General features: G+C 51.2%; 2 protein-coding genes across 19 annotated transcripts in view; one reads left to right on the forward strand and one right to left on the reverse strand.

Annotated features, from left to right (window-relative positions):
• Positions 1-538, forward strand: part of SYTL3 (synaptotagmin like 3) — a 76,390-nt gene extending 75,852 nt beyond the window's left edge. For all 18 annotated transcript variants that reach the window (XM_073219845.1, XM_073219847.1, XM_037023588.2 and 15 more), the window contains one exon: positions 169-538. In XM_073219845.1, coding sequence (XP_073075946.1) covers positions 169-278 — 110 coding nt within the window. In that variant the 3' untranslated portion in view covers positions 279-538. The remainder of the gene's footprint in view (positions 1-168) is intronic.
• Positions 539-1,202: 664 nt separating this feature from the next.
• The window catches only part of EZR (ezrin), a 48,712-nt gene continuing 29,736 nt past the window's right edge, over positions 1,203-20,178 (reverse strand). The window contains exons 5-14 of the mRNA XM_037023657.2: positions 19,622-19,896; positions 18,911-18,994; positions 17,870-18,016; positions 10,729-10,825; positions 5,840-6,003; positions 5,289-5,419; positions 4,539-4,699; positions 4,054-4,146; positions 2,352-2,603; positions 1,203-2,182 (exon numbers count right to left, since the gene is read on the reverse strand). Of these exons, the coding sequence (XP_036879552.1) occupies positions 2,018-2,182; positions 2,352-2,603; positions 4,054-4,146; positions 4,539-4,699; positions 5,289-5,419; positions 5,840-6,003; positions 10,729-10,825; positions 17,870-18,016; positions 18,911-18,994; positions 19,622-19,896 (1,569 nt within the window). The 3' untranslated portion in view covers positions 1,203-2,017. The remainder of the gene's footprint in view (positions 2,183-2,351; positions 2,604-4,053; positions 4,147-4,538; positions 4,700-5,288; positions 5,420-5,839; positions 6,004-10,728; positions 10,826-17,869; positions 18,017-18,910; positions 18,995-19,621; positions 19,897-20,178) is intronic.

Raw genomic sequence — 20,178 nt, forward strand, 5'->3', positions numbered from 1 at the left:
GTGTTTGGGGGTGGGGTCCCTCTTGTCACCAGTGGTTTATATTTTAATATGGTCTTGAGGTTAAAAAATACTTAAAAATTGGTCCTCATTTTCATAAAGCTGAGAAAACGGGTGGTAAGGTGGTGTCCCCTCACCTATCACTGATTTATCGTTCTGCTTTTATCACAGAGGAAGAGTCAGGTGGTGGTGCCGACTCGTGCTCACAGTCAAAGCTTCAGTGGCAGAAAGTTCTTTCCAGCCCCAATTTATGGACAGACATGACTCTCGTCCTGCAATGAAGTGAAGGTTCCAGTCTACAGTGGGTGTTTCAAGGGCTGTGTGCCTGAGGTTTAGCTGAAGAGCTGGGTGTGGACACATGGCTGGAAAAGGCCCCCTGGAGTGTGAACACTCTGCCTGGGGCTGTCACGTAGCTACAGCATCCTTCCATCTCCATTGTGTATTTGCTAAACAGAGGAATTAGCGGTTATATAAATGTCAGGTTGGTTTTCTGCTTTGAGATGTGGAAAATGGCCGGGTTTCATTAAATGTTCAACAGCTACCTGTCTCCCAGGGCTCATCAGATTGTGAGAACCACAGTCTTGGCCTGTAAAGAGCCGGGTGGGTATTCAACTGCTCCCATTCTGCCCACAGCCAGCCACCCCACGGAGTGCAGTGGGGCTGCCTGCTCAGGTGGGGAAGTGCCGAGAGCCCCGGCCTCACCATGCCTCACTGCCAGGACTACACAGGTGGCCGAGTCCGGGAAGGCCGCCCACTGCACCCCACACATGCATGCATGCACCCACTGCTGCATCTCAGCTTTAGTTCCTAAGTCGCAGGTGCAGGGTTCATCCGCACATGACGTCTTAACCGAGGAGACAAACAGAGCATGGGAAGGGCAGCTAAGCAGAACTGGTGATGTGTGAGAGCTGACATTTTACCGGCTTTTCAAGGAAGTGGTACAGTGAAAATAGATCAGAACAGTTCTTGTGGAAACACAGCTGATAACCAGGTTGGAGGACTCCCTCCAAGGCTGGTGTCTGATTCATCAGAAGGGCAAGTGTGTCCTCGAACAAGAAACTCTGATGGAAAACTGCAATGTGCATAGTCAGCCATGAGCACAAAGAGCGCTAGAACTCAAGCCATTTTTACAGATGTGATTAAAGCAGTTAATCAGCTTCACTACTGCTCCATGTCTCATCAGATCAAGTGCCATGCTTACCAGGTTTTTAACACATAATTCGTTTATTATTCTGTAAAAGGTAACAAAATATACAGAATGAAACTTTCCCTTTTTTAAACTAATGTTACAAACCCATGTTATCATTTATATATAAATACTACACTCTACAGCTGATCATTCATTAGGTGTGTAAGTCCCACCAAGCAGGCCACTGTTAAGCAAAAAAACCCAAATGAGAACAGTTTATCCAAGAGTGGAGAATCCTCCTGTACCGTGTATCCTGAACGGGAGGCCCAGAGAAAGGAATCACTGTGTGTGCACGTGTGTAAGAGTGCTTTAGACTCAGTTTTCACAATAAAATTTTCACCGCTCAAAAAACATAAATATACAAAGATGGATCCTTCATAGAAATCAAGATCAAATCAATTTGAGCTAATTTCAAATACAGAAAAAAGTATGGCACAGAACATAAGCCACAATGTGGTTTTGATTATATCGCACATGTCAGCATGGAGTTTGTTATTCAGACCTTAAAGGTATCTTTCCTTAATTCAATCAGTCCTGCTCCAAGTAGAAAACAGGAAGTGATTCAATAATAATAATAATAATAATAATAAAAATGAGGCCTGTTTGGCACTATGATACAATTGGGAAAAATAAACCAGGGAAGTTTCCACTGGTCCCAACCCCAGGATGTTCCCACTGAGATAACTACCGTCTTTTTAAAGGAACTGGAATATGGTGGGGGTGCGGGGGGGGGTGCCTAGGTTAGAGAACTACCGGTACCACGCGAGTCTGGGGTGGCGCCCCTCCGCGAGCCCGGCAGGAGGCCCGCCACCCAGGGTCCCGGCCTGGCCCTCACATGGCCTCGAACTCATCGATGCGCTGCTTGGTGTTGCCCTGCCGGATCTGCCGCAGCGTCTTGTACTTGTCCCGGCCTTGCCGCATGTTCTCATTGTGGATGATGTCGTTGTGGGTCCTCTTGTTCTCGTCTCTGGCCTGGGACAGCTCACTGCTCAGGGTCTACAACGTGGAGAAGCATTAGTCAGGCACAAGCTCCCTGCCCACGTCACAGTGCCAGAGGCTGCAAGACGCGGCCCAGCCCTCCCCCAGGAGAGCGGCGCCCGCCTGAAGGGGCACGCGGGGAAGCCACGGCGGCCTGGGCGGGGCTCGGGGCGGCTCGGCGGCTCACCATCAGCTGCCGCTGCACACGCTCATTCTTCTCGGCCTCGGTGATGCGCTTCTCCTCGTTGCGGTCGTCCAGGATGCCCTCGCTGGAGAGCTCGGCGCTGTAGCCCGTGTACTCGGGGCCCTCCTCCTGCAGGTTCTCCTGGACGTGGTAGCTCACCGGCTCATACACGGGGGGCGGCGGGGGTGGTGGGGCGGCCATCACCAGGTGCAGCTCCTCCTTGGTCTTCACCAAGTCATCCTGGGCCTCTTTGGCCTTTGAAAGCAAACCCACAGGCACGTGAGAAATGCTCACACGCACGCTCGTGTTTGGACCATTTTCTGAAGAATCAATCCCCTGGTTCTGCAGCTAGAGGCTAAGGGTCTGCACCCTCCCCGCCCTCCTCTCCCTTCTCCTGCCTGGCTGGACACAGCAGGAGGTGGAGGGCTGCGGCTGCCTGGAAGGGACCTGGGCAGGGTCTGGGGCCCTCACCACACGGAGGGAAACTGATGCCAGGGGCTTCACATGGTTTTAAGAACCTTAACTTCTTTTTTCTGTCTCTAATTCTAGCTATGTTCATTATATACATTTTTGAAAAAAAGAAAATTATTAAAGAAGAAACGAAGATCCTCCAGCCACTTTCATATTTTGGTGTGCGGTTTTCCTCTCCCTCCATCTGTGGCCTGTATTTATCAGGCCCCTGGTTGCCTGCTGCTCAAGCACTTTCTTACCCATCAGCCCAATCCTTCCGCCAACTTCTCATGGGTACACACACTCAATCCCACCCACACCCAGCCCTGGAGATTGGCTCAGTTTGTGCCTCTTCTGTAACCAGCTTTTCTCACTTAATACTATATAATGAACACTTTCTCCAAAAACCCAAGGACCAAAGTATTCTGTGTGCAACCTGGAGGCAGCGTGAAGATGGCAAAGCAGAGGTATCAGGTGCCCCAGAAGGTGACGGCAGGTGGGGAAGCGTGGCAAAGGCCACAGGTGAGGGGCAGGGGAGTCCCCCACAAGCTGGCGGAGGTCTACGCGCTGAGCTGTATGCAAAGCTCCCCAGGAACCGTGCCTTCCTGGTGGGCATGAGGGCTCACAGATGGAGACAGACTCCCTGTGTGCTGGAGCATGGTTCTATTATGGCTACAACTCATTATACCCCTCTGCTGGGTGTTCCGAGCAACCTTACAACAAGTTGGGTATTACTTCCAGTCTGCAGCAAAGAAACAGAGGCTCAGAGAAGTCAGGCCACTTGCCCTGGTCACAAAGATAATGGGAGTGGAGCCTGGACCCTTGCCCATTTGTGGATCTCCCAGGTCTGGATCTTTCCACAGTGCTCTACCGCACATGCCAGCAGTCAGGAGAGGCAGGAGACCTTGTTTCAGGCACTGTGGCCCAGTGGGGGCCCCCACACGATCACATTTAAAGCTAGCTCCCCACGGGGGCTGCCCGCTGGGGCTGCAGTTTGGGGTGGCCAGAGCCAAGTAGGTGGAAATGAGCAAGTGATTCTTTGCTCCCTGCTAATCCATCACTGCACTGGCTACTGCACAGGGCAGGCCCATTCCTATGGAGATTCCAGCCTGAGAGGTACAGCTGGCACCGGCAGAGCATTGCGAAAGGTCCCCGAGGCTTTCAATGCGACCTGCCAGCCTGGCCTGGGCCACCCTCCAGCCCGGGAGGCCCTGGGGGGCAGGCGCACCACTGCGAGGCTCCACCCGGCACTTACCCGGTGCTGCCACTCCTCAACCTCGTCCTCCTTGCGCCGCCGTGCCTCTTCCAAGAGGGCAATCTTGGCGGTGTACTCTGCGAGCTCGGCAGCCTGGTAAAGGGGTGTGGAGGGTGAGTCACGTCCAGGTTCCAGCAGCTGACGCCACTTGGGAATCAGCCACGTATTTTGTGCCTGGCCTCCTTGGTGACACAGCCACATCCCTCCCTCCCTCTACAGCCAGCAGTGTCCACCATTGCCTGCCTCCACTGCCTGCCGCGTCTCTGAGGCTGGACGTTGCCCGACTGCCCACCCACCCCGACTGTCGTGGTGGGACTGCCCTGGCCAACTGCCAGCACAGCCCCACTTCTCCAAGCCACTCTATACCCTCGAGCAGATTGTCTTACAGCCCCAGCTACAAATCATTGTAAGGCAGGTGTCACTTTTTCGATCTCCAGAGGCAGCCTCTCCATAATTCAGCATCATGAAACTCAGGGGACTCCTACCAGCTGCTCCTGGCTCTTTATCTGATCCACCGCTTGCCTCTCCAGCTCTTCCTTGGCACGCAGCGCGGCCATGCGGTCGGCCTCCAGGCGCTCGGCCTCCTCCTGGGCTCGCTTCCTCTCCTCCTCCAGCTGCAGGGCTCTCTGAATCTGGTCCGAGAGCTCTAAGGGAGCAGAGACGCAGAGCTGCTCAAAGGCTGCGTGGCGCGGCCCGTGGGGCTTCCAGGGCGCTGGCGCAGTGGTCAGGAACCACCGCACAGATGGGAAGCAGCCCTCCTCCGGCCTGGCTGGGCTTGCTGCGCTGCTCTCCTTGGAAACACAAACTCCTGCTTTTGGTTTATGGAGGGTGGGGGGGCAATGTAGCATGGCTCCTCACTCGCCAGCTGTGTGACCTCAGGCCAAATATTCTACCTGCTACACCATGACATCATCATCAGGAAAATGGGGGGACCTCAGTACTCACCTGGCAGGCCTGAGGGAAGGCTCAGATGCCGCACACAAACCACTTAGCACAGGGCCGGCACAGGTGTTACACCAAGGCCCCGAAGTGCCTCCTCGTCAGGTACCTGCTGTCCGCTCCTCTGCGCGTCTCTATCTCGGGTATTGCACTGAACTGAGACACGTTCTTGGGAGATTTCCTTCCTGGCTGTGTGTGAGTGTACTGACTATCTGTCTGTCCCTCCCGGTGGAGACGGATATCCAGATCTACTGAAAACAGACCCTGGAGTGAATGCCTATAGTGCACAGGCGCACCTTTCTCTGCCTTCTTGGTTTTCTGTTCAAAATCCTGAAGCCTAAGCATCAGCTCCTCCTTCTCCCGCATCATCTGCTCCTTTTCTCTCTCCACAGTCTCTCTCCTCTTCTTCTCCGTTTCCAGCTGCTGCCTGTTAGGGGTAAGGGGCGGCTCAGGAAGGCCAGCATATTCCCACACTGTCACCCCGACCGCTCTCAGCAGCCCCTGCATCTGTCCCTAGCGTCTCGTCCAGGCCCCAGGCCTGCCTCTGGATGGCCTGGACTTAGGAGGTGACAGCACAGATGCCAGGTCCCCCTCCTGCCCCACCCCAGGCTCTGCTACCACCCAGCCCACCAAGCAAGGCTGCCCTGAGGGCCCAGGCTCGGGCCCTGCATGGTAACTTCCAAAGACCCTCTGCCTCTGACCACTGAGCACCAGGTCGCGCTGTCCCGGCTCTGCCGGTGGGAATGGTGCAGGCCCTCCCAGGCCCGACGGCGGCCCGGCCCGCTGCAGCAAGGCTGTCTAAGGACCCGCAGCACCCAGCCCGCAGTCCTGCTGCCACCCTGCTCACCGCTCCAGCTGCTTCTGATGCTTCTCCTCTCGGGCCTGGGCCTTCATCTGCTGCACCTCGATGGTGTCGGGCTTCCTGCGGCGCATGTATAGCTCGTGGTTCCCCATGCAGAGCTGCAGGATCCGCTTGTTAATGCGCAGGCGGGGGGCGTAGAACACGAAGTCCTGCAGAACAGAACAGGCAACCCTGACTCAGGAATACCTTCACTTGGCTCTCTCTTCCAAACCTGATGTCCAGAGTTCTGGACACCTTTTCTAAAGGGACAAAGGTAGCAGAGAACAGGGGGCCAGAAAGGGACTTCAAGATAAAGTCACCAACCCCCAAGTGACAAGATGCTGGAAGGTTCTCGGCCCTGTAGGATATGACATGTATTAAACCCATTACTTCCAAGTCCCAGTAGGGGCCTGATCTTTGGTTACATCCTGTGCCTGTCCAGCCCCTCGGCCACTGTCCCCATGTTGCCCGGACTGCCACAGCTTCTGTCATTTGACCCTCTGGTCTCCCCGCCTCAACCTTCCGACTCCCACACTGCTGCCAGCAGGTCCATCAGGTCGCCGCCAGACTCCCAACGCCAGCCCACCAGCTCCAGGATCAGGTGCGAATGCTGTGGCCTGGCACACGTGATGGCCTTCTGAGCCGGAGCCCCAACTACCCTGCTCACAGGTCCTCATAGTCCCTCCTACCTGGAACAGTGTCCAACCCCATGTGCCCAAGGACACCGGCACTTCCACAAGTGATGTCTCAGCACCTTCTTGTGTCATTTTGTGACCTCTGCCCTCTCCCAGGCTAACCAGCATTTCTGCTGCGCTGGGTGGAGATTCAGCCAGTGTCACTGGCACTTTACTCCACTGACATGTACTGGTTTTGCCACTAGACAATCAGCTCTCTGGAGAGCAGGACCATGTTCATTCGCCACTTTGTTCCCAGGACCGAATGAGTGTCCACTATTTCTTGGTGCTCCACAAACCTCCACTGACTGACAGTTTATGCAGCAATGACATATCTGAGCAGATGACCTTGGGCAAGTCACTTCCTCAGACTGAGCCTCTTTGGCTACCTGATGAGCTTGACCTGATGAGCTTTGTGTGGTGACTGAATCACACGCATACACGAGGATTTGGAATGGCACCTGCATGCTTGCAGCAGGCTGGTACACAGAATGCTCGCCCAAACTGCTGACTGCTTTATGAAGCTACTGGGAAAGCCTTACAAATGGAACACAGTCGTAGCCTCTGGGAACTTGAGGACCAGTGACAGCAAAAGTCTGGAGCACAGAGGAATGGTCTTACTTCCCAGTGCCTTACTACCACTGTGATTAACGTAGGTGACAGAAGGGCGGTAATGTGGTTTAGAAACTTCTTAGAAATTATTTAAAAATGGCTACTTCTTTTTTTTCCCTCTCTCTTCTGAGCCACGGGGCCCTCAGCATCCAGGTTCTAATCACTGGGAACAGGGGAAAGGTGGCTGAGCCAGAGAAACAGTGTACATGTTACAAAGCAACTGCTGGGCCCTAAGGGATGAGCTGGGTGAGCTTAGTGACACGCCCCAGAGGACCTTTAGCTTCTCGTTTTTCATCTGTACCAGAAATGCTGGGGGGAGAGTAATGTCAGGCCCACAGACTTCCTGGGTGGAATTCTCCTTGGGGTTTCACACACTTACGAAGTCATCAGGTTTCCCAGGGAGGTGTCTGCACTGCTTGGAGAGGAAGGAATTTGCATTACCCACCTATCTCTTACTGCACAGGAGAAAACCGTCTTATTGTGGCTGCACAGGAATGCTACATGACTAGGTCTGGACTGTGGCTCCCAAACATTCGCAAAGAAACTGATTAGCACCAACTCCTCTTTAGAAAAAAGTCAGCTTGAAAAAAAAAATCAAGGGACAGAAACTGCAGGTAACACTCCTCATGGCATCTGTCACCAAGACAGGCCCTCCGAAGGGCGAGAGACAGTGATAGCATCCTCAGCGCCCGCGTCTTTGCAGGGCAGGGAGGAAATTCCCTGCACTACCTTTGAGGGGGACCAGTTTCTGACTTTAAGTTGAAAACAAAACTAAACGCTAATATTTATTTAAATATCTTTAAATCCAAGTCCCCAGACCATGCCTCCTAATGCGAAACCACACACTGACGAGATCTGCAGCAGCCTTCTAAACTGGCAGACACTGGGCATCCTCCAAACAGAAACTGTAGGCATGAGAATAGTTCAGGGGAATGGATCCAAGTCCCTAAGAATGCAGGAGAGACAGGAGGTGGAGAAGCAACCTTTAAAGCTGTCAAGGAATGAATAACAGGAGCTTCTAGGAGGCTCTCCCTTGCAGCGCAACCCCAGGCCCTCAGCCCAGGAGCAGAGGTGGGCTGGGCAGGCCGCGGGAGCCAAGCCAGGTCATGGGGAAAGCAGCTCAGCACAGAGCAGGTCATCATGGAATCTAAGTCTTCATTTCTTCAGCAGTTCACAGGCTGTTACACAGTTAGCTGCCCAAGAGCTTTGTGTCTTCCATGAGACTCCAGGACAAAAGGCCCTTTTCTGCAGGAGGAGACAGCCTGTCTCAGCCCCTCACTGGGCCAACCTGCCAGCTTTTGAACATTCTCGAATTTTAGTCCCATCACAGGAGTCAAAATATGGCCCCAAACTGCAGTATCCAAGCTGGCAGGAGGAGAGACAGGCTGTCACACGGGAAATGCCTGGTCATGGGGACACACAATGGCTATCTGTGAGTCTGTTGCAGAAACTGCCCGGGGGCGGGCGCCCTCCACAAGTCAGCGTGAGAAAAGGAGCCACCAACTGACCTTTGGGGTTTCCTTTTCTTTCTTCTAGGTAGTTTAAACTTGGAATTTTGATTTTTTTACTGCCCTAAGTACAAAGACTGAGGCCTGACAGTGCTGCAGAAGTGGCACAGTCCTGGTAAGGCGTGCACAGCACCAGCGATGGTTCCCCCAGACCAGCTCCTCACTTGGCACCCCTTCCCCCAACAGGGGGCCTGAGCAGTTCACACCAGCAGACACGTTACTTGTTTTTTCCATCTCTTCCATTAGAAGAGACTTCACAGGGTTGGAGAACGTCATTCTGTTCATGCTGTGCACACAATCCTAGAATAGAGTCTGACTTAGAACCAGCAAATGTTTCTCTCTCTTGTTTTTGCTTTAACCACTGGCTTCACATAAAATTAGTATATAGTAAAAGTATGCTCAGCGTATGCAGCCAGAGGCATTATAATTGCCTTGGCTTGGGATTTTATGAGTAGGAAATACTTGAAAGCTAAAACTTATTCCCAATTAAACCCCACAACTTAACTCTAAAACAATCTAGTCCAGAATTCCTGCTTCTGTCAACCAAATTTCTTAGCAAATAGTTCTGAAATAATCAGCAGCATCTTGGTGAGTAGAGAGCAGCCTACCCAGAGACTTCTGAGTCTTCTTGCTCTCCTAGCTGCACCAACCTCGCTGCCCACGTTAGCACGGGGACACTATGACCCTCGGCCCACGGTGCTGCATGCTCATGTGGCCATTACCATGGAGCACAAGAGTCTGTATAAAATGCTAGTTTAATTGTAAATAACTGTGCAGCTCCCCATGGGGTAGGAGTCAAGAGTCTGTAAACAGCAGGGAACATTTTCAATAAAAAAGAAAACCAGTGTCAAGACCTCTGGTTTTCACTCACTCGGGACAAACACGTATGTGGGAGGCATGGCTGGACAGTAATGCCCCATGTGGGTCAGCCACTGCCGAGCGGTGCCCAAGCCCAGGAAGGCTTCCGGACTGCCAGGCCTGGGCCCCAGCCCATGTTTGCCTCTCCAAGCCTAACACTGTAACTAAGGAACAAACACTACATGAGGCACAAAGTCCTTCCCAATCTGTAATTTTGGTAAAATTCATGACAGGCTTTAAGGAGGATAAGAGAATTCTTCAAGGGGCAATTTTTTAAGAACCAGATTTTTATAATTTTTTTTTAGAACACAAAATCCTTACCCTTTCCATTACATGACACTATGTATGTCTTAAATTTTGAGCAAACAGCTGAAAGTTTCCATGTTAGAATAAGCAATAAATTTCTTTTTGCTTAGAAATAAAATGAATTTCTATTTAGCATACTGGTCTTTGCTGCTATTAGCTAACAATGAATATTCTTCAAATTCCAGGATGTAAAATCCCTTTCCTAGCTAAGTCCTCCCAGGATGCCTGTCCCAATGGCCTCATCTTTGTTCAGCACCAACCTCAAGGTACCTGCATAAAGGCCAACTTTATGGGTGGTGAAAGAAAAGCAGAGGTGAGCATGTGCCTGAGAGGCAGGGGAGGTACAGGTGGGCCCTGGGGACTAATAATGCTCTGGATGGAAGCCTGACTTTTCTTAACAGGGGCAGGCTGCAAGGACGACTCTGAAAGTCAAGGTCCTTGAGGCCTGGGGCGGTCATCTGTGCCCCAGTGGGGCCCGGGGAGATGGCCAAGGAAAGCCCCCACATCCCAGGCACACCGTCTGGATGCAGGCTGGTTTCGCCCGCAAATGTGACCATTTCACAAACCCAGAAATGCCACACTTTGTGAAATGCTTATCATCTGGCAGAGGTCAAAGACTCAGAACGGCCCTTTTCTTCGTAAGTAAAGATGACCATTCCTATGTGACCAACTCAGGTGGCAGGGCCAGCTAGCTTTTGACGGACAGCTGGGCTCCACCAAAACCTCCCACAGCAATAGTCAGTCCGATGTCCCACCAAGTCCCCTGCCCTTGATGGAACCTGCTGGCAATGTGCCCTCCCACCCGCAACCACCACACGGAACTTCTGAGTACCACCAGCTCCTTATCACATAGAGAAATCTGACTGTTATCCTGAAAACACACTTGGCTGTAAGAGTGAAAAACAGTAACCCCTGTGTAAGGCCCACGTGCACTTACAGGCGCCTTCTTGTCGATAGGCTTAATGACAAACTTTTTGTCATTGAAAGAGATGTTCCTGATTTCACTCCACGGGAAGCCAATCTTTGGAGTCAACCTGAGATTAAAATTTAAAAAGTAGCATGGTTAGATGTGCTTGACTAGTCAAGAGAGATTTGCAAATCTATTCTTAATATTTCAGTGCAATTTTGAAGAGTGGAAAACTAGCTCTGGAAGCAAAATATGTGCCATTACCAGAGTGTCTACCTGCATAGGTTAAGTCAGGTGGCTCTCTGTAACGGTCAAGCTCTAGAAAACTTCAACATGTTCCCGTTTATATTAGTCTTTCTCAGCTTTGAGCAGCTCACTGAGTGCAGTCACCTGGCTGGTAACCTTGAGGTCAACTTTGATCCCTAACCAGGCACATTCTTTCATCCTTTGGAAGATCGCTCACTGCCAGCAGCCTAACCAGGTCCCTTGTTGCCAGAACCTAACTTCCAGTCTGCTCGTCTGATTTCCATTCCCTTCTTCAAAAATGTCCATGTCCCTCTCCCAGTTTCTGTAAGAGAAAAATCCATAGTCCTTCACTTGGCACCCAAGAGCCTTCTAATCCAGCGCCAGCTTCCTGGTTCAAAGCCATCCTGCCAGAGCAGAGTCTCACCGGCTGGGCCTTGCCAGAGGGCCTCCCTTCTCCCTGCACACCCCCGACACTCACCCTCAGGCCAGCTCAACTCTCCCTCCAACAGTCTTCCCTCTCAACTTGCAGTCTCTTAGGCTACAAACTACCTCTTCACATTACTTAAATTACTACATCATTATTTTGCTCCTTGCAAACCAGGCAGGTAAGCTTTCTGATGGCAAAGATCACGTCTTATGTTTCCTATACATGCTATATGCAGAGTAGCTGCTCACCAGTGGAAATGGGAAAGAGCTTGGTTCAACTCCAACACTGCCTTGTTGATTTTCTGTCTTGATGATGTATCCACTGCTGAAGGTGGGATTATTGAAGTCCCCTGTGATTACTGCGTGGCTGTCTATTCCTCCCTTCAGACCCATTAGGACATTTGCTTAATATATTTAGCTGCTGCGATATGGATGTGCATATGTTTACAACAGTTGTATCTTCTCGGTGAGTGGAGGGCTTGGGATGAATTCTGCTCTCCTGGGCCTCACCTTAGTGATGCATGCTCCCCCAGCTGCAGCCTCCACCCTGCGCCATCCCCAGAAGCTAAGACAGCACTTAGAACCACACACCCTGGCGAAAGCCCCAGGACTGTCTGTTGTACTTAATCACTGCTAGTCCATTATAGGCTGCAACTCAACTGTTTCATTAAAATTCCCGGGTAAGTTCAAGTGCATACTGCTCTACTTAACCTCATGATTCCCACCCTATTCTTTCAACTCATTTTACCATGGACACCATTCTGCAAGTAACAACAGATCCTCAAACCGTCATTCAGAGATACTGCCATCAAAAACAGTCCTTTCCCACATGCCTTTCATAAAACCTTCAATTTAGAAAATAGCAGGGGTGGAGAGAAATATGTTGCCTACTAACACGTTTAAAATAAAAATGGATGGGCAATGTAGGTCCTGCTATGACAACATAAGCTCGGCCACAGCCCCTCTGAAGGTGAGGAGAGGGCATCTCAGCCTAGTGGATGTCTCTTCTGGGTCACGACGGTCACAGTACGCCTGGAGGAGGAATGACAGGGCACTGGCCAGGCTGTGATTTTAACTGTCAAACCTTTTTGGAATACATCTGTTTTAATAGCTCTGTCCTATAGGGTCACTAATGCCATTGAAGCACATCTGGCCAACATGCTTCACAACACTCAGACATGCAGGGAGTTCGTTATGTTATTTATCTTCATATATGGGCTATGAAATTTTTAAACAGCAAATTTTGTTTGCAGGTCTCTGAGCACTAGAAAGGAACTCAGGATATCAGCTGGTCCTGCCACAGACGGCAGCCACGTCCTTACATGTACAAACTGTAAGGGTGACATTACGTGGGCGCACTCTCCTCTAAAGCCCAGGAGCCGTGCTGGCAACCAAGGGGCAGAGAACCAAGTGGCTGCTGCCCAGTTCTCACCGTGCAGTTGACACTGTGGGCCAGACTTCCAAGTCCCAAACTCCAAAGAGGCAAGGATCTACTCGCTGCCCCCAGCTGTATAGAGGTCTGTCAAAACAGTTTCTGATTCCGGAAAACTTGGACCTTCAGGCTAGAATGGCATCTTTCATGGCTTGGACATCCTGTCTCCATGGCCTCCAGCCCTCTGCTTTCTGGTGTGTCTGGGAAGTTTGTCTTTTAAGACTTTGAAACCTCATATAACAATTTATAGCCCTTCATAAGCGTGACTGCAGTGTTAGACGACTAAACATGCAAGTTATGACTCACTTCTGAGTTAAAGGACCTCCTTTAATACTTGCCTAAAGTTGGAAAATTGAAGTCTACAAGGATCTCTTTCTTTTTCTCTTTTTTAGAAGTTCACATATAGGACATGAACAGAGAAGGACCCACAGAGAAGAGTGCTAAAGGATTTATATTGTAAGTCTGTTCTTGTTTGACCACACATTTAAAAAAGGGGGGGTAATTTCCAGTAACAGGGACCACAGTTCTTTAGAGAAATAGCTGTTTGCAGGGCTAGAGCAGGGAAAGTACAAGACAGTTTTGGAACATCTTGAGGTGCAAGAAAGTAAAGAAGTCTTTTAAAACTAACAGGGTCACATCAAAATGGCATAGAAACCAACTTGAAGGAGAGCCGAAAGGCAAATCTCAAACAATTGCAGCAAGAAAATAGTAATACATATCCATGGGTATATACTGTTATAAATAACGAAACAAATATAGATATTGATTCCATACAGAATTCCAATTAATACATGTAAAGGAACGCATTTTTAAAAGAAAACCATTTCTTAAATACCACAGTACTAATTTTCATATAAGTCTCATCAACGGAATTCATAGATGAAAATATGCAAGAAACAGGGAACTACATAGTTTCAGAGCATCTCCCTGAAATACCCTTAACAACCATGAAGGGTAGTGACTTCACAGAGAAGCCTGACCAGTGAGCATACCACCACCAGTAATAAGACATTCTGACATCATGTGCCACCTTGCCAGAGGCCCGGGAGGGCAGGACGGCACGCCCGTTGGGGCTGGGCCAGAAGTGCAAAACTCGAATTGCATCATGAGAAAGCATCACACAGATCTAAGCTGAGGGACTTTGGAAAGGTCAACGGCCAGTACTCTTTGAAGAAGTGTTAAGGTCATGACAGATGGTGGAGTTGTCCTAGATGGTGGGACACTGGGAGGTGTGACAGCTGAATGTAGGTGAGATTCCAGGTGGGATCCTAGGGGGAAAAAGGACATTAGTGGACACCGGATTCAAATGGGAGTCAGGTCCACGGACTGTTAACAGTACCGTATCAACATTAACTTCCTGATTTCGGTATGTGGACTATGCTTATGTAAGATGTTAGTATTTGGGGAAGCTGGGTGAGTGTATATGGGAATTCTCTCGGTATTTGCAAGTTTCTTAAAAGTCTGAAATGATTTCCCAAGTGAAAAAAACGGCTAAAAAATATAAAATCAAAATACACAGTGGAGCATGATGATAATGTTCTACATTTTGACAGAAGCATGGATTTTACAGGCATGTGTTTGTCTCAACTCAGTAAATGAACACTTAGGAATTGCGCATTTCACTGTATTTAAATTTCACAGCAGAAGAAAACCACAACATACTGAGCTCTAGAAAATAATACGCATTTTGGGGAAAGCATACAGATGCCTGCAATTAACTCTGAAATGAGTCTGAGAGAGAGAGGGCCACGGGGGGTGGGGGCAGCGTCATGTGGAGGGGAAGGTGTGATGAAGCAAGTGGTGGCTCAAGGTGGTAGGTGCACGGGTGCTGAAAACCCCTTTCCATCTTGCAGTTTGTTTGAAAAAAAAATTTCATTAAAAAAGTTTAGGGAAGGTCTGGGGTGGTGGGATGGGCTGGAGACCACTCTGTGCACACACGGGGAAGAATAGCCAGGCATGGCCCCGGGCAGCAGTCTTTGGCCTACATTTTTACAGTGGAAAGAAAGCTGCTAGTCTAGTCTTGCCCTCTCCGCATCCAGAGGGCCTTGTCCTGGGGGTTTCCCACCTCTCTGCAGGGCAGGCCTCTCAGGGAACCGCCCCCACCCTTCCCTTCTCCACTGCCTGCATCTGGACTTCTCAAGGCACCCTGCTCCTTTCTCTGCCACCCCTTCCCAGGGGTCTAAACACCTCACAGGCCAAGCTCTCTTCTCTGCCAAGCTGAGCTCAACTTTTAAACCTCGTCCTCCAGGTGGTCTTACTGGAGTCCTTGCAACAGCACACTTCTGTGAGAGGCCAGGTTATTTGGAAAATCCTGTCTGTTCCCTCTTCAAGTTGGGTTCCAAAGACCAGAAAGGAGAGAGACTGGTCTGGCACCCGTGATCCTGGAATATTTGGTAAAACAAAACTCACAGAAATCAACAGAATTTGCTTGTTGCCCTCCTAACGTAGATCTGCCACTAGCAACACAGCACAGATGTGTTACACCAACCCCTGCCCCCACCCCACAAAAGGCAAAATTAACTTATTCTGCCTGTGAGCATAAATTTAGAAACTGGAAATAATTTATTTACATTTTAATGGCTAGTTGATTATAATATGCTTGAAACATCATTTCTAAAGCTAATGAAATGGAAATGTGAATCAGAATATCTGATTTACAACCCTAGGTAAGGAAGCCAAGGGAGAAGACATGGGCCCTGGTTTGGGGGCCTGGCTGGTGTGCAGCAGCCTCCCTCACAGGGCTCATGACTGGGCGCCGGAGCCCCAAGGCCAGAGCACTCCGACACGGCCCCAACAGCAGCCCGCAGGCCTCCAGAGAGAGCGAGCCCAGCGGGATGGCACCAGGGACAGAAAAAACCTGGGGGCAGGTCCCGCCCCCCCCCACTCCCGTTTTCATTTCTGTTGCTTTGCTTTTGGTCTGGGGACGCCAGATGGGATATGATGGTGCAGACCTCAGCTTTCTCTGCTCCCAAGCCGGTGATGCCTTTCGGGGAAGGGGTCTGCTCCTTTCCTCCCTGTTTCTTGACATAAGGGTCTACAGAAAGGGGAGGCAGGTGCTCTCAGTCCTGCACTCTGCTACTTAGTGGTTCCATGTGTTATGAAAAGGGACCTCAAGGGACATTTCCTCATCAGAGCACATTTCACACTAAAAAGGACAAGCGCTTTAGTAAGACGAAGATGTATGTGTTGATTTGCAGGGCACAAGGGGCCTCTCATCACCCGGCTGACACTCAGTAGGTCCCATTGCTCACTTGAATCGTGCTCTGAGAACCCCGATTCTCCACTGCTGGTCCTGCTGCTCAGAGTAGTCACTCAACAGCCAGGAGTGGTCACAGCATTTCTCAGACTTGAGTCATCATCTCCCGTTTATCTTGGGAACCAAGCTGTCAATATTTGTGTTTAAAAGGAGAACAACTCAGGCCTATTGATCGACTGACAATCTGGCCAAGTGTTTCTTCCTAACTGAGAAGAGAGCTGCCTTAGGAGCCGGGAGGAAGGGGCAAAAGTAAGGCTCACCCCAACATTCCCCTTTGAGAGGCCTGACAGTTGCTGCTAAACTGGGGACATGGGAGAAGGAGAGCAGGAAAAGGGCTGACTGAGCCATGCAGCTCAAGGTTTTACTTGGAGAAAATGAACATTCAGGGGGGTTGCAGGAGGTCACAGCTGACCCAGCAAGTTCCTGCCCACAGCGGCTTCCCACAGCCTGAAAAACCTGTTTGGACAGCGCTGGCCATGGCTACGTTACAAAATCTGGTCATTCAAGAAACGAGTTCAAAGACAGAAGCAATTTCCCACACGTTCCCCTGAGGCTGCCATGTTCTTTACTGTGCTGACTGGCCACTGTCCCCCAACTTTGGGGCCTCCAGGAGGACCGCAGATGGCTTTCCCGAGTCCCCTTACCTACCCAGACTGTGAGTATTTCTCTTCCCACCCGATCTAGCACACTGGGGAAGGAGCAAAGCCGGGGTCCCCAGTGACACCTCGGTTCTTGGGAGAGCTGCTCTGCGTCTCTGAGTAGCCTGTCATGCTGTACCGTGTACCAGGAGTCACCCAACTGGTTCCATGCCTTCTAGCGGAGAGTGAGTCTCCTCGCAGGGCCCTGGGCATGCCTCTGTCCATTCAGGCGCTAGGGAGCGTCTGGAAGGTCTGACACAGGCCCATGCCCTGCCCACATGGAATGTGCACACACTCGGGCTTCTGGCGAGAAGGCACATGGCTGGGATGCTAGATGGATTCTTAATGTGATGTCATTTGTCACCAGCGGTGGCGCTCATCCCATGACCGCCAAAGGAGGGGGTGGTCTGTGGGGACCTGAGCATTAGCAAGCCTAGGGACTGGGAGGGGCGGAGCACCACTCAAAGGAGCAGGGAAGCACCGTGGAAACCCACCCTCGCTGACTAAGGGTGTTTCACTGTTCTGGCTATTTAATCCCTGGCAGCAGAAACAGGCCCTTGCACAGCAGCTGCACCCACAGGGAGGGGAGGGGAGAGGCGTGAACAGAGAGGCCGGCTCGCCTTGTGCTTTTCTGCACTCGCGGACCTCACTCTACGGTCTCAAGCAACGTGAGGCCATTAGCCACCTCCCGCAGGGTCCACGGATTCAGCGAGACGTTTGTACAAAAGCCACTGTTTACAGACCCCTGCGGTCTCCCACAGCTCTGGAATGGCTCTCAGTTGGGTGAGCACCAACCTCAGGCCGCCCAGCACTGCAGGCTGCCTGGGTGGCGGCAGGTGTGTGGTGCCTACGGGCAGCTGCAGTGGGGCCTCCGTGAAAGCAGAGGGGAGCCACGCTGCAGCTCCCGTCTGGCTGCTCAGGGGCTCTGCAGAGGCTGGGGGGTGGGGACCCTCGCGGCACGTGCCCCCCGTGCTCATAAGCAGGCCACAGTGATGGGGGGGAACAGTGGCATCTCTGAGCACACCTCCAACACAGAGCACCCCTGAAGACTCACACGTAGGTCAGGTCAGTCAGATAAATACTTCAAAAATAACCCACAGGCATAACCACCATTTGCTCCAGTTTCCAGGCTCAATGCCCACCAACTAAGAATAATTATAAAGTTCAACTCACTTATCATCTTTCTCATAAATATTTAGTCCAAGGGCATCGACTCCAAGCCAAAGATCTGTTCCTTTCTTATTTTTTATCTCAAAGTAGTTGATTCCATACATTTCCAGGTCCTGGGCAATCTTCAGATACTCCAGCATGGCATTATCTCTAGTTGGGGAGAGCAAACATTGGTGTAATTGTTAGTGTGCACGAACAGTGTTTTAAACCTAAGGCAAGCACGTAGAATGGGCTGAGAGCATGTGATGCAGTTGCTGTCCCTCTGCCGGTGTCCATACCTGCGCCCCGAGTGGCCCAGGCCGTCTTGGCCACTGACCCCTGATGCCGTCCACACATTCTGCAAGAACTGAGCTGATGCCGGCTGGCTTCCCTGGACACACAGGATCATCCCTGCCTCTCTCGCCTACATGCAGCCTCAGGGCCCCCACTACCTGCTCGCCAGCAGCCTGAGCCCCTCCCCCTACACACAACGCTCAGGCCAGCCAGGAGACTCTAGGACATGGTGTCTGAGGCGGGAAATCACACAGTGGCTGCTAAGGTCCGGAGCGAGGATCCCAGGACAACAGGGTCTGGCCATTTCTTTCACTCAGCAGCCCCATGTCACAGGCCGTCCCTCCTTCAGGCCTCACTTGTCCTTTAAGAGCAAGTCTCTCACTTGGGATTAATTTTTATCCATTTACACACTTTTGAGGCAACTACCTTATAGATAATGAACAGGAAACCTCTGAGAGAGAAAAGAAATACCTCTGATGGCTTGTGAACAATGCTTCTGCCCGCCTGACTAAAAGGAAGGGGTTCAGGCACAAAGCTCTCTGTGCTCTGAGCCAGGGCAGGAGAGGGCTCCAGGGACTGCAAGGCTATGGGCTGTTTCTCACTGCAGGCAAGAACGTGTGGCTTTTTAAAAACAAAAACGTGTCACCTTTCCCTGCTCTGCCAAGGCCCTGGGACTGGTGCCCCGAAGCTCGAGGAACTAATCACCCTGAGGTCCTCCTAGCGCCACTGGCCAAGCCAGCTGGGCAGGCCGCAGCACCTGCCCGCACTCACTTGAGCATCCCGCGGTGCTCGGCGTGCCACACCTGGATGCGGTCCTCCCACTGGTCCCGGCTGAGCTTGTGCTGGTCCATGACCCTGCATTGCAAAGGAAGAGGCCATAGGCTATCACTCCACAGGCCGGGAGAGGCGAGCGACCCCACCCTCCTGCACACTCTGACTTTTCTTTCAAATAAAACCACCACAATGAGCATTTGTTTCTACTTCCCAAAGTGCCGTGTTTCTATTTATGACAATTAACAACCTGGAATGTTTAGAACCTAGATGGAGACAAACCAAGTGTTGCTGGAAAAAATTTGTAAAAATTATTTTAAGTGGCCTCCTCTTTCAAAAGGGGTAATTTATGTGACCATTAATGAATAAACACTGATCTAATAGGGCCAAATTACTATGAACCAGGGGGAGCTAAGGAGTTTGATTATGTTAGGGTGTCCCCAAGTTGCCCGGCCACTCCTCAGCTTCCGGAAGGAAGGGTCCCCTTCTCTGCCGTGTCTCTGGATCACAGACCCCATTCCGGCAGATTGCCAGGGCCTCAGGGGACTCCAGGGCACAGACTGCTTGTGGGGGCATGGCCGGGTCCCAGCCTTAGGGAGCACTTGGCCATGACCAAGTCCCTGTACTTGCTGACCGTTTCTTCCGACACACAGCCCATGCCTGTCACGGGTGCCACCGCTGCCCTCGCCCAGGCCTGGCCACCCCGCTCACCTCTGGGGAATCAGCCGCTCAGAGCTGAGGTACCCAGACTTGTGCAAGTCCTTGTTGTAGTCTCCAAACTTGGCTTGCACAGCGTAGGAGCCGAGGAGCACTGCTGTCTCCGGAGGGCAGTAGATCTCATCGCTGAGAATCCCCTCCTTCACTTGCAGGAAGAAGAGCTTCTGTGTGATGTCCTGGATGAGCTCCTCAGACACATCTTCTGGGTAGAACTTGGCCCTGAACTTGAACTGGAGAGGATTCTCCTTTCTGACCTCCTGTGCGGACACCTGGACAACAGAAGCCAGACTCTCACAAGTTCAGAAGGCCTGCCTGCCAAGCCCAGGTGTCCAACTACTGACTCTAAAGGGTCCTTCAGACGGTGTTCAGAAGACAATGTTTATTCTGAAACTCCTCTTTTTAACATTAAGACAAGAAGAGTTCAGTGAAAGTTCTATTACATTCCCACACATAGCTGGAAGTCTAGACAGCCAGTTACTGACCCACCAAGCTACTGGCCCCAGCCCACATTTCCTTGGCACAATGCTACCAATTCCAGAGACCTTGAGTTT

Source organism: Manis javanica, chromosome 13 (assembly GCF_040802235.1).
Source record: "Manis javanica isolate MJ-LG chromosome 13, MJ_LKY, whole genome shotgun sequence".
Classification (NCBI taxonomy): Eukaryota; Metazoa; Chordata; class Mammalia; order Pholidota; family Manidae; genus Manis; species Manis javanica.